Below are 13,943 nucleotides of genomic sequence, written 5' to 3'. Positions count from 1 at the left end.
ATGTGATTACAAAAGCCCATGGGTAGTGCTGCTTTTTCATTAAGTCACAACAAAACTGTCTTTCAAAATGTCTCTCTTTTAAAGCGCTATTACTGAAGCTTTAGTTTTGCAAGTCTGCTTTGATAAAATGCAGAACTTCATAACAGACTTTCCCTTCCCCGAACTTCTTTTCAAAACCTCTTGAACTTGCAGCCAAAAATTTCAGGAGAAAATTTCAGATGAATGAAACGCTGCCTGAAGAGAGACAGATTGTGAAGGCGCTAAATCCCTGGCTGAGGCTCAATTCCCCCAGTTTCTGTGACAGAGACCAGCACCAAAGTTTGTATATTAAAAGTTTGCTGAGAAACAACAGTAAATCAACAAAAGAAAAAAAAATATAAAAGAGAGAAAGGGATCTCAGAATGAGGCTTGTACAAGCTCAGAACTCTGTATGTAACACTATCAGAGCTATTTGCAGTCGTCTAGTATTTTCTTTTCCCTCGTGTTTGTACACTTTACATAGTTTTCTCTGACACAATTACCACACAATAACTGGTGCCATGTTAATTACCTTTGGGTGAAGGGATAAACATGCAAACCTTAAATGATCTGAAAGGCAAAGTCTCCTTAAATAACCCTCATACATACGTCATATACAATAACATTAGAGGTAACACATATGACTTGTAAATCTCGAGAATTTAGTAACAAGCCTTATTATTTTGTGCAAATACTGAGAGCTCAAAACAAACACAGCTGCTATTGAAGCCACGAGAAACAAAGACACGCAATGCATTTCTTCTCTAAGACAGTCCCATAATGTACTTCTGTGATTTCATTCAAGTTTGGCTGTGATCTAGGAGCACAGATATGCCTGACTTGAAATGATTTGTCCATAACTTACAGACACACTGTAGGCCTATGTACAGTACGTCTACATAAAGCGCCCTCGTAAGCCAATCGATGCTCCTCTGAAACCAGCACTGACATCTCCTGCAGCTACCACAGCCCTGCAGGACGATAGAAATGACAAGGGAAGGTCGGAGTTAAAGGGTCAGGGGTCATATGGGGGCATGTTAGCCCAGAAAAATGGCAACCAATCCTGAGTTAGCGGGAGTCTGCTAAAATATGCACCACTGAAGGCACTTTTTAAACAACAGTGCTTCTGTTCTAAGTAATTCAAGTTCAAGAAAGAATAAACCAGGGCCCTCCGTGCAGGAAGGACTTTCATATCTGTGTTCTTCTTTTTTTTTCCTTTTGTTCCCCTCAGACAAAGCAAGCAGCTCAACCTAAAGCTTCTGCAGAGAGGCAGGCGGGGGCTGACAGCGAGGGAAAAGTGAAAACCCTCAGGAATAGGGAACGGCTCGAATCAAAGGGGAGTTGGGACAAAAAAATAAAAAAAAAAGTTACACAAACTAAAAGAAAAACAAAATCTGACTACTAACAACTACATCTGGCATAAAACCTAACATAAAAAAATAAAAAAGCACAAGCGTTTGAAAATACAAACTGAGAAGCCTGCAATTCAGAGCTTCCATTTCAGTCTTAGAGCAGGAGACGGTTGAGAAGAGCACCCGAAACTGTCTCACGACACCGGTCCTCTGTGGTGGGTAATTTGATTGGTTGGTTGGTCAGTCAGTTGGTCAATGTGAACATGTCATTGTTAACTTGTGTTCATTAAGGGTGTATTAGCCCCATGTGTTAGAGGGACAGAGCATGGCAGGCCAGCTGACGGGACGAGGGTGTGTGTGTGTATGTTTGACTGGGCAGATTTAATCATCTTCGTTCCCTCCTCCGTACATGTCGGCCAGCTTCTTGAAGCGGGGCCCCCAGTCGTTGAGGTAGTCATAGTCCTGGTCCCCCGTGCTGGATGAGTTGAGGGAGCTGACGGAGCCGGCTGTGGAGCCGCTGCCCTCATAGTCAAACACCAGCAGGGAGTCATATGGAGGAGCTGTTGGGTCGTTGTCTGCTGCTCGCAGACCCTGAACGGGACAGAGAGGAGGACAGGAAGTGGTCAGCAAGGTTATTATAGTTAACGAAAACTAGTGAAATAACGAAAACTAGAATTGAAAAAACATTTTCGTTAACTGAAATAAAAATAAAAACTAAATTTTTAAAGAAACGATAACTAACTGAAACTGTATTGTGTGGTTACAAAACTAACTAAAACTAACTAAAATTATAGTGGAAATGTCCTTCGTTTTCGTTTTTGTCAACTTTTTTCATTCATAATTCAGTGTTTCTATTGGAACATGCAACACATGGTGAATATGTTTACTGAGACTGGGATGTCTACACTCCAACCAAAATTCAAAACACCCAGAACTGTAAGAGTTAATAACCTTATTGGGGCTGAGATGATAAACCAAAGGAAATAAAGGCAAAATTTATTATGACCTCTTTGAATCTGGCACCCAACAAATACCCCATTACAAAAAAACTAAAACTAACACTAAAACTAATAAAAACTAAACTAAAACTAAGCATTTTCAAAAAATAAAAACTAAACTAAAACTAGAAAACTCACTCTGAAATCTAACTAAAACTAACTGAATTTGAAAACAAAAGTTCACAACGAAATTAAAACTAAAACTAATGAAAAATCCAAAACTATTATAACCTTGGTGGTCAGTGCTCACAGAAAATGATTAAGAAAGGTGGGTTGATGGAAATCAACTCCAGTAATTTAGTACTGCAGTAAAACTGAAGCAGCAGAGGCTGCAATATCCTCACAAAGTTCCCTACACTGTAAAAAAAAAAATCAGTTTAATTTACGGTAAAATACCGGCAGCTGTGTTTGACAGAACATCACCGTAAAAAAATACAGTGAGCGTATGTAAATGTAAATATCAGCAAAAACTGTAATTTATACAGAATAATCCCATTACGTTTAGGATAATTGTGTCATCATGGTATTTCTCCATTAACTTTACATGAAAATTTTATATTTTTACAGCAAAACTGTGTATTTTCTACAGTTTATGGCGGTAGAATTTAAAGTTTTATACTATTGTTTGATTTACAGTAATTAAAGTATCTACTACGGTGATGTACAATGCTTAATTTTACGACCTATTTCTGATGCAATTTGACAGTTTTTTACTGTAATTTAAACAAACATTTTTTACAGTGTAGTATGGACCAAAATGCTGGATCCTCCACTTCCCATGATGCAACCAAAAGCATGTTTTCCTTATCTTATTTCTAGCCCTAGCCTTATCTTACCATACCTACAAAACAGAATACAGAATAATGTGATACTCATTTTAAGTGTGCACTATATTTATGATATTTTTACTGCTTTACCTTGCTGTCTGACAGCCCTTAACGTTAAAGAACTAAAGCCATCATATACATCTATTCTCTTCTCAAAACCTACAGACTCCTTCAACAAAAAGACTTATTTTAACTTGCGGAACAAGGGAGTTGCTTCTCTGCCACTACTTCAATTATGGGAATATTTGTAGGTAGTTTAAACAACCTATAACGATGCATAGTACTTTAAAAGCGGATATGAAATTTCTCAATCTGCTACTCCTAGTTACTTCAACTTAATATAGTGGTATTAAAAGTATGTTATTAGAGGTATGAAGTGCTATAAAATGGTACTTAGGTACATTACAATGGTTGCTTTGAATGCTTTTTGCCACTTGAACTTATCAATTCAAGTCAAGTGTTGAGTCTAATAGCTGCTTGAAAAACATTCGGTATTCATTTAAATAAAGGATACAGGGTATTGTACCTTAAACTGGTAATAATATGTGATAAAAACAATGTTGTACTGCATTTCATTGCCCTAAAACTTGTACTCTAAAACAATGACACAGTTTAGTTTAGTTCTGAAATGTAATATTCAACAAGCTACTTGTTGTATTCTAGATAAATAGTTCAAACACTGCTGGCTTCACAGAGGCAAGTTCCTATGGCAAAGCTCAGTGGGCCTAAATTATTACTATTATTATAATCAAGGAGTCTCATTGAGATCAGGATCTCTTTTGCAAGAAAAGCCCGAGTACAGTGGAGAAATAGAGCAGAGATGAGACACACAGCAATTCACACACAGGAACATTCAAAGAGCATCAGAGACATTGACACTCATCTCTGACAACGGGCCAAAATAATTCTGTACTATATGTGGGTTGTACATAAATTAGGGTGTCTCATAAAAATGCATAAATAACAGGAAGCTTTGGCCAGTTCTGAATTTAATTTATCAATACAAATCAAACCCTATTCATTAATAATCATGAATAAGATTAGCCTGGCTAACACCAGACTATTCTCAAATGAGGTCTAGTCTGGCAACGAGCAATGCATTTCTCCGTAGAGGAGGTGTGGTTTACGATCCTCCAGAGCCGTTTATTGGACGCTTAGAATGTCTATCAAAGCGTCTGTAGGTAGCTCTTAGCCAATCAGATCAGTTATACCAGATGACGTAGTAGAGCAACAGAAATGGATGTTTGTTGTGTGTGTGTCTGTGAGAGAGTGTTGTTTGCTGCTTTGCTTCTCCAGTTCTCGCTTTCTGCAAGATTATTTATTTTCACGCTTTATTCCCCCTCATGTCATTCAGCCACACACATCCACTGATTTTATGGGCAATAAACAAGCTACTGCGGGCCTCTGGGGGCTCCGCTGTCCGCGGTAGCGGGCTATTAGCCGCTAGCGACTATTAGCTATTAGCCGCTAGCGGCGCTAATAGCCCCGCTACCATAACGCCGGTGATCTCAGTGGAGCCGCCGAGAGACCTTTCGCCTTTCAACTTTCGCTCTAAACTATTTAAAACACCATCTACAGCTAAAGAGAGTTTCGCGTCTGCAGCAGCCATGTTGGATCCGGAAAACTACAAGCTTCCAAGTGCCGAGTAGTACGCGTCATCGTCTTGCCGTCCCTCCCCGCTCTGTGATTGGATCCCTAAAACAGGGCTAAGAATCCTTCCTGGTTTCCAGACTCCGCCGCAGTTCGAAATTAAATTTGAGCGCGCAAGGCAGTCTGGGTATACCCAGGCTAGAATAAGATGTAAACGTTCTGTACATTTTTTCTGCCAGCACATAAACCTGCACTTGTTTCTTGACAAACGAGGGCCGTTGACCTGAATGTGAGGCAGCAGGCGAAGAGAACGGACTTCATCCACTTCACTGAAATACAGAGAGATGCTATGGATAGAAACCTAAAAAGCCTCAACCCCCAGGGGTGCAGTGCATGGCAGGAACACCATGTGTTTGCTGTGTTTGTGTTTTACCAGACTGCTGGAGCGAGATCAGGTGAGTACATGTGTGAGCAGGGGAGAGAGAGGTAGAGAGGAATAGAGAGAGAGAGACAAGGCTGGATGGATCAAAGCTGAACAGCTGCCAACACCTCTCGAGTGTGAACGTGTTGTCACGAGTCTGTCAATCAGCATTTTCTCGCATCGGTGTGCCAACGCTACTTGTGTGTGTGACACTGTGTACGTGTGTGTGTGTGTGAATGAAGCTGGCGCCGTGAGAGCAGCTGTAAAGTAAAACAAAACTCTATGCTGTTCCCATCACCGTACTGAAGTTTACATATTGAATGGCATCCAGAAATAAGTAATCACATTAAATGTCAGATCGATGGAAAGTGGAAGTGAGAGGCCAGCTCACTGTGGGAGAAACAATCTAATGATGGCGGAGGTGTGGGTGTAAATTCACCTCGTGGATGAAGTCCCCGATGTCTCCAGGATGGGGCACGACAGGTCTGATTGGGTACTGTGACTCTGGGATGATGGGACGTTCATCCACCCTGCGAACACCAGGCGGCTTGCTGATGATGTGCTCCAAGGAGTCAGGCTGCTGCAGCTGGCTCAGGTCGTAGTCCTGCACACCCACAAGGGCATACACGTGTAAGTTTGCACAGGAGGGCAACATAAAAAGCATTTGTGTACGTGTGCACGTCTCTCAGGATCTCACCTGGTCCTCCTCTCCTCCTCCCTCTTCATCGTATTTGAGGATGTTGTCTCTGACATCGTCTTCAGGGTCGATTAGCAGCTGCTTGGTGTGTCTCTCCTTCTCTCGGCGCTTGATCCACACCACAAACAACAGCACCATGCCTGCAAACAAGACACACACATTTGTTTATTGAATTTGTTTATTGAATGGATCCCCATTAGCTGACGCCTTGTCTTCCTGGGGTCCCTAAAAACACATAACATGACATACAAACAACATAAACAAAAACAACACATACAAGAAAAACAATAACAAACTCAATTAATACATACATGCAATACTGTTAAAAAAAATTCTACATTCATATTTACCCGACAAATGTTATACTGTAAAAATCATTAATTCAGATGTCTATAGTGTCAATATCAGCTGTATACACTTATAATTTATCATTTCGTTAGAGAACATTTAAAAGGAAGAATCATCCGGCTACAGATATAGCAGAGAAAAAGAAATAAAATAAGGAAACAAAATAAATTGCAACATATTAGTAATTATTCATTTGGTGGGCGGCATCAAGTGTGTCTTAAGTAATTTTTTTGAATGACAATTTGTTTTGCGTGCTAGAGATGCGAGGAGGCAAAGAGTTCCATGACATTATTGAACGATAGATAACTGTGCTGTGAATATGTTTGTTCTTGGTGTTGGAGGTATTAAATGAGCTGAGCTGGCACTCCTGGTGGAATGGTTGTGTCGATTTCTTGGGCTTTGCAATTGGTTGAAGAAGTATTCAGGTGTCTTATTAAATAGTATATTTCCAAAAAAAAAACAAAAAAAAAACAACATTAACATCCTAGACCAGGGATGGGCAACTGGAGGTCCAGTGGCCTCATACGGCCCTCACCCTCACTTGAAGTGGCCCTCAGTACAACTACATGCACTTGTTGAGCATGAAATCTTAAAAGTGCAGTGTAAAAATGCACAAAATCACTTCTTGCAATTAATGTTGGTCTGCTGTTCTTGCACTGAAAAAAAAGTAATCACAGTAAGTAGTTATTTTTTATTTGCTTCAAACCTTTTGTATTCCTATTTACACTGTTAAACATGCATGTGAGCATGAAATATTGTTAACATATTTAAAATTGCAGTTTCATCATATCTGGTTAAGTGCACGGTCCTATATGTGGCCCTGTGGTAGTGTTGATGAAAAATTGTGGCCCCCTGCAGCATTTAAGTTGCCCATCCCTGTCCTAGACCTTCAGGATACACTGTTTTGTTTTTTATGCAGATTATTGCGGACAGGAAATACTTTACCCTAGTCATTAATAAGGCCGAGGCTCTATAGTGAAGAGTCTGTGAGGCTGTATTCAGGCACAATGGTGCTCTGATCTAAAGGCTAAAGCCGGCATGCTTAATGTCTTACAATGTTAATACTAACATGCTGATCTTCCAGGTATAATGTTTACAATGCTCACCATCTTAGTATTTGAGCATGTAAGACAGAATTCTCCTTCTTTGTGTTGTCTTTCTTGAGAGATACATTTCAAAACTCAATGTGCTCTACTTGTTGAAATAAGCATAAAATACATAAAGGAATAAATGTGAATCACTTCCAAAACTTGTATTGATGAGAGGAGTAACGCCTGAAAAATCTGGCAGCAGCGGGGGGATTATTTGTTTCTAAGACTTGTCTATATGTATGAACAATGCGACCCACAGCAACAAAATCAGCCAGTGGCATGAATCACTGGGATGACAGATAGCAGCAGATATTTACCCTACCAGGAAAAGAAGATAGAAACCACCTTGTAAAGAGATGCTGGAGAAGATTGCAGCAGTCGAGGCATTAATCCATTATACAAACGATCACTCATGTTGTTGTATTGCAGTCTGGTGAATGTTTAATGACTGCGGCCTGAAGTGCACTTTTTTTTTGGCAGAAAGGCAAATCAAAGCCAATCACAGGCAGCGTTAACTTTTTGCCTGGTGTAGATGTGTGTTTGTGAGACATGTCTGAGGCCCCGTTCACACGAGGACGGTCTGAACAGAAGACGCTAAAGTGGCGTCTCGTCTTCACTTTTTATTCCTCGTTTAGACGAGCGTTTTCAGGAGGAAATCTGCTGCATACGGTGACGCAAAAGTGTGTGAAATTGGATTGTATGCAGCCAGGCGGCATCACTTAAAGCCATAAGAGCATCTTTGGGCATGCAGAAGTTTTCACGCCACACATTTTCATCAGCTACTCCTTCCACAAAGTTCTCCTCCATCACTAGATCTCCCAGGTCTCGTTCACAGCCGTCTGGCTCCTCCCACCAATTGCTGCATCCAGAATGTGATGGAGGTAATTCCAGATCCTTCTCTGTTCACTAATACTATCTGTACATATCCTGGACATTTGGTGGAAAGACTCTGTAAGTTTATTAGAGCTGCCAGAGCAGCTTGAAGGTCCCACCATGGAAATAATCCCACGTTTCTTTATTTCCTGTCCTGGAGCATGTATGTGACGTAAACACATACGTGACGTGAGCAGATCAGATCAGAGTTTTGTGTCTTGTCAGTGTAGACGACACGCTACGGAGGAGCGGATTTAACTTTTCCACTTTGGAGGGTGGTTTCAGATTTTTGCGTCTTTAAGCCCCCAAAACGCCGTCACCGTCTAAACGAAAGGCACTTCACATAAAATATTTTGTCGTTTTTACCCGCGAGCGTCCTGGTGTAAACGGGGCCTGAGAGTAGTGAGATGTCAGTGTGTGACTGCGATATGAGCGGCGGACACTCACTGAGCAGGATGATGATGCAGATGAGGATGGAGATGATGGCTCCCGTCCCCAGGCCGGCGGCCGCCAAGGGCCCCGCAGTGGTGCAGTCTCCGTGTTGATCGCAGGGACACACCTTCACTTTGATGACCGACCTGTTGGACAGCGGAGGGTTCCCCGAGTCCGACACAATGATAGGGACCTCGTACACCCCTGGCTCTAAATATATCTGGTACCGCAGCCCAAGACGGGCGTAATCACCTGTGTAGCGTGAAGAAGAAAGAGACAAATAAGCAGATGTAAGTAATTATCACATGAATTAATACATCCTAATAATAATAATACTAGTAATTCCAATTATATTATATTATCCAGACCCCTTAGGTCATCTGGAACTGGCTTGTTGCGTGTCCCAAAAACAACAACTAAGCTTTCAGTTATTCTGCTCCTCACCTGTGGAACAAACTACCTGTAGATCTGAGGTCTGCCCAAACGGTCAGCTCCTTTAAAGGACTAAAACACTATAGTTTACTGCAGCGTACTTTTAACTTTAACACTTATCTGCTCTACTGCCCTTACTTTTTAACTACGCAATGTTTGACTTGTGCTTTTTATTATTTTATCTCTTTTTTTTATCCTGCTGTATCTTATTTTATCCTATTTATATTTTTATTTCTATTTCCCTGTTTTAATTGACTGTTTTTACTGTTTTCAATTGTGTCTTGCTGTTTTTAATGTTTATGTAAAGCACTTTGAATTACCTTGTGTTGAATTGTGCTATACAAATAAACTGGCCTTGCCTTATAAAAAAAAGCTGGGTCATGAATGAAACAGAGTGTGATCGTTTACTAAATCCTGTACAAAGACAAGATATTTAATGTTCAAACTGATTAACGTTGATACATTCACTCTGAATTTGATGCCTGCAACAAGTTCCCAAAAAGTTGGGACAGGCTTGTTTACCACTGAGTTACATCAGCTTTTCTTTTAACAACATTCAGTAAGCATTGTGCAAGGATTCAAATGTAAAGCATCATCAAAACAACCTAAATATTGCTGCACGTTTTTCGAAACAGAAAATAATATATACGATGGACATTTTTCCATTATTTCAATGCTTTATATGATCAAATCGCCCAGTCCTAACATCTTACTGATCCACGATAATATTGAATAATTGCCCAGTACTACTTCTACATTTAATTATTTTGGTATATTGTACAGTTTACATGAGAAAGAAAGATTTAAGGAGTATTATAATGGAGCATCTAATAAGATTGTGGTCAGTCAGTATATAAAATGATTGATAAAAACTAACTTGACTAATGCTACACTTTGTTTTAGCTGCACATTTTAGTTTTTTTTAGGTTTATTTTATTAGAATTAGAATAACATAAAATGACAAAGATAACATATAGTGTAAAGTGCAAGGAGAGGCAGAAAACCCAGATGGGCTTATTTATTTAAAGCATCCATTTAAAATTTCATAGTTATTAGAAAGTAATAAAATGATAATTGAAAAAAAAACATAGGTATAACATCAATAAGTTATAATGACAATAACAAAAACAATAAAAAACAAAAATTAACATGTTATAAAAGTGTATTTGTGTGTGAATTTGAATTTTAAAACAGCAGTTAAATGAGCTTTTAGGCATCTTTTGAAACATTTTAAAGAGATGGAGTCCTTTGCCAGATGGGAAAAGGTATTCCATAAATTGGAGCCCCTAAATTGAACAATAAATTGAACAATAAATTGACGTCTACATGTAAGAAATATTGGAGGATGAACATCTAAAGACTGACGCGTTGGATAAGAGTGAACCTGCAAATTAAATTGAAAAGTCTTGAAGTGCTTTGGAAAGTTTTCATGATCTGAATATACCTTCAAAATAAAAACACATATTCGAGAAATATTGATGTCATGAACAGTAAGTATTTGCAGTTTCACCATTAATATGGTGACGCTGTAAAACCATTCCATGCACTGATCAAAAACACATCTTTTATATGTTCTCTAGTACTGTTTTCCTACGATGGCACTTCCTCACCACTGATTCGGGAAATGGTCCAGTTGCGTCGGATGCTGGTGGGAGAGCCGGGCAGCTCGAAGACAAAGGGTCCAGCGTTGGGGTCTGTGTCGGCGTCAGCTGCAGTAATGTTGACACCGTGGACGTTCTTGTTCACCCGCTCACAGATCTGAGACTCCCCGGGTATGAGCGCTGGGGGGTTGTCATTAATATCTATCAGATAGATCTGCAGCGTGCCTGTGCCGCTGGCTGCAGGAGAGCCTGGGAGCAGAAAGAGGGAAGAGAAAATAGCATCATGATGGGAGGAAAAGATGACAAGAGAAGATGTGTGCAGTGAAAGGAACGATTGAGAGGGAAGAGGGACAGGAGCTGAGGGGAGACAAGTAATGACAGAACAAAAGAGATTTAAACAAAAAAAAAGGAAAGAGAAGAGGTGAAAGGAACTCTGTCTATTTACAATGGTGATGTTAGAGCTAGGGATGCTGTAGAACTGGAGGAGGATTTCTGCCCTTGACAGAAATCCTTTTGACAGTTGTGCTTTCCAGCTCCTCTTTTAGCCTCAGAGCCAAATCAAAACCATCAGAGTCGATCCAGATGCAGGCACGGCACGTCCAATCGCCTGGAGACAGCTTAGGTACAATAATGATGACTGTAACGCAATCAAACAAGTCCTTGTCTTTGTGTATTTATACAAAACCAGGAGCCAGCTACGGTTCTGGAGATAAAGGTCCATCTGCCTGCAATATTAACAATGCCCTGTTTTTCTGAAAGGTGAACAGGGCATTCTGATTGCCATGCATTCTCACATACATACACTGTAAAAAATGTTTGTAGAAAAAACAGTAAAACACTGTCAATTTGCATCAGAAATAGGTCGTAAAAATTAAACATTGTACATCACCGTAGCAGATACTAATAACTACTGTCAATCAAAGAATAGTAAAAAACTTTAAATTCTACCGCCATAAACTGTAGAAAACACACAGTTTTGCTGTAAAAATATACATTTTTCATGTAAAGTTAATGGAGAAATACCACGATGACACAATTATCCTAAAAGTAGTGGGATTATTCAGTATAAATTACAGTTTTTGCAGTTATTTACATTTACATACGCTCACTGTATTTTTTACGGTGAAGTTCTGGCAACCACAGCTGCCGGTATTTTACCGTGAATTAAACAGATTTTTTTTTACAGTGTAATCACCTAAACACAGTGTAAACATACACGCTGTAGATTCTTATGATTATGTGGTAAAAGTATATCTACACATACACATTACTCCCTGCTCACAGACAGTCGATCACATTTCAGAATGATACTCACTGTGTGTGATTTACAGACTATAACAGCCAAACACATGGTTTTATTTCCTTAACAGGGACAATATACATTCATTGACTCCACTATTCTGGGATGATTTTGCTAAATACATATTGTCTGCTTTCCTCTGGGTAGTTTGAAGTTAGTGGACCCACCGCCTGCAGTCATTATAGCCTTTTTTAATTAATAGTTTAATTTGTAACTAAATGCAATCAAATTGCCCTGACTTTGCTTCGGGAATCTGTTGAACACACAGTTGCTTTAGCAATGGAATGGCTTTTTATGTCTGCATACAATTTTAGCAACAATCTTATTTCATGTATAGATGCAGGTAATTAGGCAGCTATTACAGTTGTGGTATTCTCTTTAATGAACTCCTGTGGACTTTACACCAGTGTCGCACAGTTCATGTTGTAAGTCTGTGGAATGTATTATGGCAATTGGAGGAATTTGTTTGGATGCTACTGCAGGCAGCCGTTGCAGGTGCTGCTTCACTACAATATTGTCAGCTTTGGACTGTAATAACATGCACTGATGCACACAGACACACACACACACACACCTCATCTGCAGACACAATCCTGAAGCCTTTTGCATTGATTGAACAGAGCAACAGACCATCAGCAACAGCATTTATCGAGAATTGGGAGTAAAGAATAGACACTTTAAAGAATCAGAGCGAGATAGTCGAGTGGGGAATAGAATGCATGAATGTGTACGAGTGGTATGAAAATGTGGCACGGCGAAATCTGAAGGAATAAAAAGAGCGCTTAGCAGTATAAAGCTCAGAGCTGTTTATTGAGTGTGTGTCAGGGGGTGACGACCCTTAGCTGCCTCCAATTACGAGTCATTTCCCCGCCATGCCCCAGTGGCTGAGCCATTGGGTGGAATCAAGCGACCCCAGGGCCCATCCTGGGATGAGATAAGGGCGATGTAATTTACAAAGATTTATGCAAAGCTGACAGATCTGCCAATTAAACATAGCAACAGAGCAAGACATTTGCCACGAGGAGAGTGAGACACATTTAAAAACGGGATGTAAGCGAGTCTATCAACAGTTTGAGTTCTGTCTGATTGCATAATAGTAGGATTCATATTTTAGATCACTACATAAAGATCAAATGACAAATGATACAGACTTATCAAGTCATCAGTAATATTCTGATATTCTTTTCACAACACTTTCAGCTAGAGTTTCGGTAAAAATAAGGGAATAAGTGAAAAAATAAGTAGTATTTGTACGTTTAAAGCCTATGTTTAGACCACACAGGTTCAAGGTTTAATATTCTAGAGATTAATCAAATTGACATTTTACAGATAATTAGCTGATTTCACTTAATAGTGAACAACAGCTGCCAAATTATATACAGCAGCTACAAAATAAATCATAATTTTTGTATAGTTGTGCCACATTGATGCTGCAGTCTAACTTGGGTAATGTCAGTAGAAGGCTCTATATCAGACCTGGGCATTGGGCGGCCCGCGGGCCACATCCGGCCCGTTGGCTGTCCTTGTCCGGTCCGCGTGAGGTTACCAAGAAATTAGACATCAATATAACCGCAGTGCTTTTATTTTGAAAAAAAAAAAAGCAAACATTATCATTAGCACTAGAGCTAACAAGCACTTTTACTATAGTTAAGACAACAAATATAGCCACTAATATATATGACAGAATAAAATAAACTCTAACAAACCTTGTTTCCTGTCAGTCAGCCACTATAGAAGCCTTTAGATACTTTATATCAACTTTATATGAATTACTACGCACTCGTTATTATTTACCGTTCGTTTTTTCATTTAACCGTTCTACCGGTTATTTCCTGTCACTACCTTTCAAAATTAAAGCACCCGTTTTACACTGGACGGCACCTTTTCAAAATAAAAGCATCACAACATTGTAAAACACCTTGAAAATGTACAAACATGAAAAACAAGCTATATAATACAAAAA

At 39.6% G+C, this 13,943-nt stretch overlaps 1 protein-coding gene across 1 annotated transcript in view; it reads right to left on the bottom strand.

Moving 5' to 3' along the window:
• Positions 1-659: 659 nt before the first annotated feature.
• LOC131972153 (cadherin-4-like) overlaps positions 660-13,943 on the bottom strand; it is a 276,681-nt gene continuing 263,397 nt past the window's right edge. The window contains exons 13-17 of the mRNA XM_059333934.1: positions 10,690-10,929; positions 8,663-8,899; positions 5,904-6,043; positions 5,646-5,810; positions 660-1,961 (exon numbers count right to left, since the gene is read on the bottom strand). Coding sequence (XP_059189917.1) covers positions 1,752-1,961; positions 5,646-5,810; positions 5,904-6,043; positions 8,663-8,899; positions 10,690-10,929 — 992 coding nt within the window. The 3' untranslated portion in view covers positions 660-1,751. The remainder of the gene's footprint in view (positions 1,962-5,645; positions 5,811-5,903; positions 6,044-8,662; positions 8,900-10,689; positions 10,930-13,943) is intronic.

This window comes from Centropristis striata, chromosome 5 (genome assembly GCF_030273125.1).
Source record: "Centropristis striata isolate RG_2023a ecotype Rhode Island chromosome 5, C.striata_1.0, whole genome shotgun sequence".
Lineage (NCBI taxonomy): Eukaryota > Metazoa > Chordata > Actinopteri > Perciformes > Serranidae > Centropristis > Centropristis striata.
The sequence above is the reverse complement of the archived record's forward strand: the minus strand, read 5'-3'. Positions and strand labels throughout refer to the sequence as shown.